Source organism: Morone saxatilis, unplaced genomic scaffold, assembly GCF_004916995.1.
Source record: "Morone saxatilis isolate NCDOM2014 unplaced genomic scaffold, NCSU_SB_2.0 Contig6, whole genome shotgun sequence".
In the NCBI taxonomy this organism is placed as follows: Eukaryota; Metazoa; Chordata; class Actinopteri; family Moronidae; genus Morone; species Morone saxatilis.
Window position 1 is genome coordinate 216490 of NW_023340206.1, and position 1101 is coordinate 217590.

Consider the following 1101-nt stretch of genomic DNA (forward strand, 5'->3'; position numbering starts at 1 on the left):
AATTGTATTTTGTGGCTCTACTACAATAAGTTTAGATGTTTTAATGTTCAAAAAACAAATTTTTGTGAGTGAGTTTTGCTCATTTTTAAATTTCAATATTTTAAAATATTCACAGTAGAAATGCAGCTAAACTTAGTAACAGTGAGGAGCTGCCTGCCAAAACACCGGCTAAGCTGAGGCGGAAGTGGGACTTACAGCTTCCAAGCGTAAAGTTGGGTGACAGACAGTCCGTATCGGTCCATGAGCTGGTACTCCTTTGAGAAAGTAGTTGCAGTCCTTGTGGGAAAATTTTAGTCACATTTCAAAAATAAATAAATAATCCAAAATAAAATATGTATCTTCCTCTGATGATTGGCGGACATGCAGTCTTCTGTGCTGGTCCGTGCATCAAACATCAGGGCAGCTGCAGCACTTAGCTCCAGGCTTTCAGGAACAGCCAGGGCTTGCAGGCCAAACATGGCAGACAGCAGCAAAGGCAGCTCTTGTCCGTGGGAGGTGGTTAGTCAGAGGGGAGGTGGTGCTATGCAAATGACTCCCTCTGTTACGTAACAGGGGGAGCAAAATCTGAACCAAGCCTTTGAGCTGAGGTCTTCTGACATGGCCCGCCCACTATAAAGGACTGAGTTCATTTTTTGCACAGTTTCTGTGTTGGTAATAAATAATAAGTAATAAAAATAAAGCTATTTTACATGATGGAGTCTTCTTCTGAGGCTTCCTGGTAGCTCACCTGGCAGAGTATGTGCCCCCTGTGTGTGAGTGCGTAACTCTCCAGGTAAATCAGGTCATTGTAATCTGACATGCTTTTCTCCATGTTTTTAAGAGTCACCAAAAACAACAACAACAAAAACACTTACAGGTAACTAACTTGTTAACTGTTCCTACTTCCACACCATGGTCAGAAAGATGAGCATCTCTAGCACTGTAAAAACTAGGTTGAGACCACTGAGCAGGATACATAGGGAGGACATAAAATATGTTTTGCGTTTATGTGTGAATTATTTCAAAAGTAGAGTGGACTTCTATTAAATATATATTTTCAATTGTAAAAGTTATTCAGAAATAAATTATTGGGGGGGACAACCCAATTAGTATAAACATTTT

The 1101-nt window shown here is 40.1% G+C and overlaps 1 protein-coding gene across 1 annotated transcript in view; it reads right to left on the reverse strand.

The window, feature by feature from the left end:
• Nucleotides 1-811, reverse strand: part of LOC118340157 (muscarinic acetylcholine receptor M4-like) — a 12282-nt gene extending 11471 nt beyond the window's left edge. The window contains exon 1 of the mRNA XM_035678029.1: nucleotides 728-811. Within this exon, the coding sequence (XP_035533922.1) occupies nucleotides 728-811 (84 nt within the window). The remainder of the gene's footprint in view (nucleotides 1-727) is intronic.
• Between the last annotated feature and the right edge of the window lie 290 nt (nucleotides 812-1101).